The sequence below is a fragment of the Etheostoma spectabile genome, chromosome 14, assembly GCF_008692095.1.
Source record: "Etheostoma spectabile isolate EspeVRDwgs_2016 chromosome 14, UIUC_Espe_1.0, whole genome shotgun sequence".
Taxonomy (NCBI): Eukaryota; Metazoa; Chordata; class Actinopteri; order Perciformes; family Percidae; genus Etheostoma; species Etheostoma spectabile.
In genome coordinates, this window is record NC_045746.1 from 15,407,737 (window position 1) to 15,409,451 (window position 1,715).

General features: G+C 43.4%; 1 protein-coding gene across 7 annotated transcripts in view; it reads left to right on the forward strand.

The window, feature by feature from the left end:
- rbms3 (RNA binding motif, single stranded interacting protein) overlaps positions 1-1,715 on the forward strand; it is a 277,803-nt gene that overhangs the window by 241,856 nt on the left and 34,232 nt on the right. For all 7 annotated transcript variants that reach the window (XM_032535593.1, XM_032535585.1, XM_032535590.1 and 4 more), the window contains one exon: positions 899-1,005. In XM_032535593.1, coding sequence (XP_032391484.1) covers positions 899-1,005 — 107 coding nt within the window. The remainder of the gene's footprint in view (positions 1-898; positions 1,006-1,715) is intronic.

The window sequence follows — 1,715 nt, forward strand, 5'->3', positions numbered from 1 at the left end:
CTCTCTCTCTCTCTCTCTCTCTACAGTATTTCATTGAGAGTCTTTGTTGGTGCTCACCTGCAGCTCAAGTGTGAGAAAGTGCCCTTTGACAAGTTATCTTTATAGCAGCGTAGGTCATGGCAACACTTTCATCAACCTTTTATCAGTGATCATGCATATAAAAGGCTGTTGATACAGAGGCAGCTTAGATTAGGTATCAGTACAGAGGGCTTTTCTTTTATTCTTTTTAATTGCATAAATAACCCCTATTTCATGCGCTGTTTTCCTGCTGGTCGTTGATTGACACTTGTCAGCTCTGTATTGCGGGATCTTGTGTCAAGTTCTCTGTTACTTTTGTTCTTATCCCGTTAGAAATGGTTAGAGTGCCTCCAGTGTTCGCTCTGTGAACAGCAGTATTGATATCTATGACAGCCTCTAATCAAACAACCCACCCCTAGTGAGACGCTTGCACTGATGGTTGTGTAGTGGAAGAAGGCTTAACATTTCAAATAAAAGAATATGCCTGTTAAAGTAAAACATGGAGGGATTACGCATCAGAAACGCCTTCTAGAAAAAAGCTTTGGCTGACAGAGCGGTCTTGCATTGCCATCTCTGAGGTATTTACAAGAGCGATTACTGTGATTATTATTTCAACAATACCCTGCAATGCTCTTTCATGGGCTGCCAGCCTGGGCTGGGGTAGCAAGGGCCTGCCAACATCGTTGGTCTGGGAATTTTTCTAGGAGCTCCATAGGAGGGCAGAGAGGAGGGAGGAAGGCGGGAAGAGGGAAAGACAGAGATACGATGGTAGAAGAAGAAAAATGCGACTCAGTTCAAAAAGGTCTCCGTCCTTCTGATGGGTCACAGGAGGAAGACCTCCTAACGTGGTTTTGTCCTTTCTCCCTCTCTCTCTCTGCAGCCCCCACAGAGCCTTTGCTGTGTAAATTTGCCGACGGAGGGCAGAAGAAACGCCAGAGCCAGAGCAAGTACCCTCAGAACGGAAGGCCGTGGCACAGAGAAGGCGAGGTAAGTTACACCAGTGAAGCTGTCCTCCCTATACATGTCAAAGAAGTAAAAAAAGTCTATATACTCTCTCACAACTGAAATATAGTCTTTCATACATGGAAGCTGCAGATCTCAACGCATACTAAATCCTTTAAAAAAATTGACTAATCACAAAGTCAATTTACCAGATTTATTCTAATCTCTGTTTGGGACAGTCTCTAGCATTGAGACAGGGGTTACAGTCGACTAAACTCTTTCCATTCCATCAAGATGACACTCTAAACAAGGCAGTTACCTCTTAGGTAATGGTATTTCTGAAAACTTTAGGCCCCATTCTGCTAACAAGGCCCCTTGAGAAGTTGCCAACATCCGGCTTTATGTAAACCATTACTGCCTGTCATTTGTATTTACTTTAAGGTATAGCGGTGTAAAAAATATATATATATATCCCAGATATCAATCAAACTGCCCCGGGATGTATAGGCGCTGTCACATAAAATGCATCTCAAGCCAAACGCCTCACTGAACACATATATTCCTGCCATACATCAGAAACCATATGTATACAGTGCTATGTTAACGTATTCATTGACAACATGTGGAGGCAAGGTTAAAGTTGCTTCGTATCCTACCAACTAGCTATACCGGGAAGGACACACAGAGGAGACAGGTAGACAAGTGCTTCAGACTGGACTGTATGAAATAGGGTGAACCCACACACACACACACAC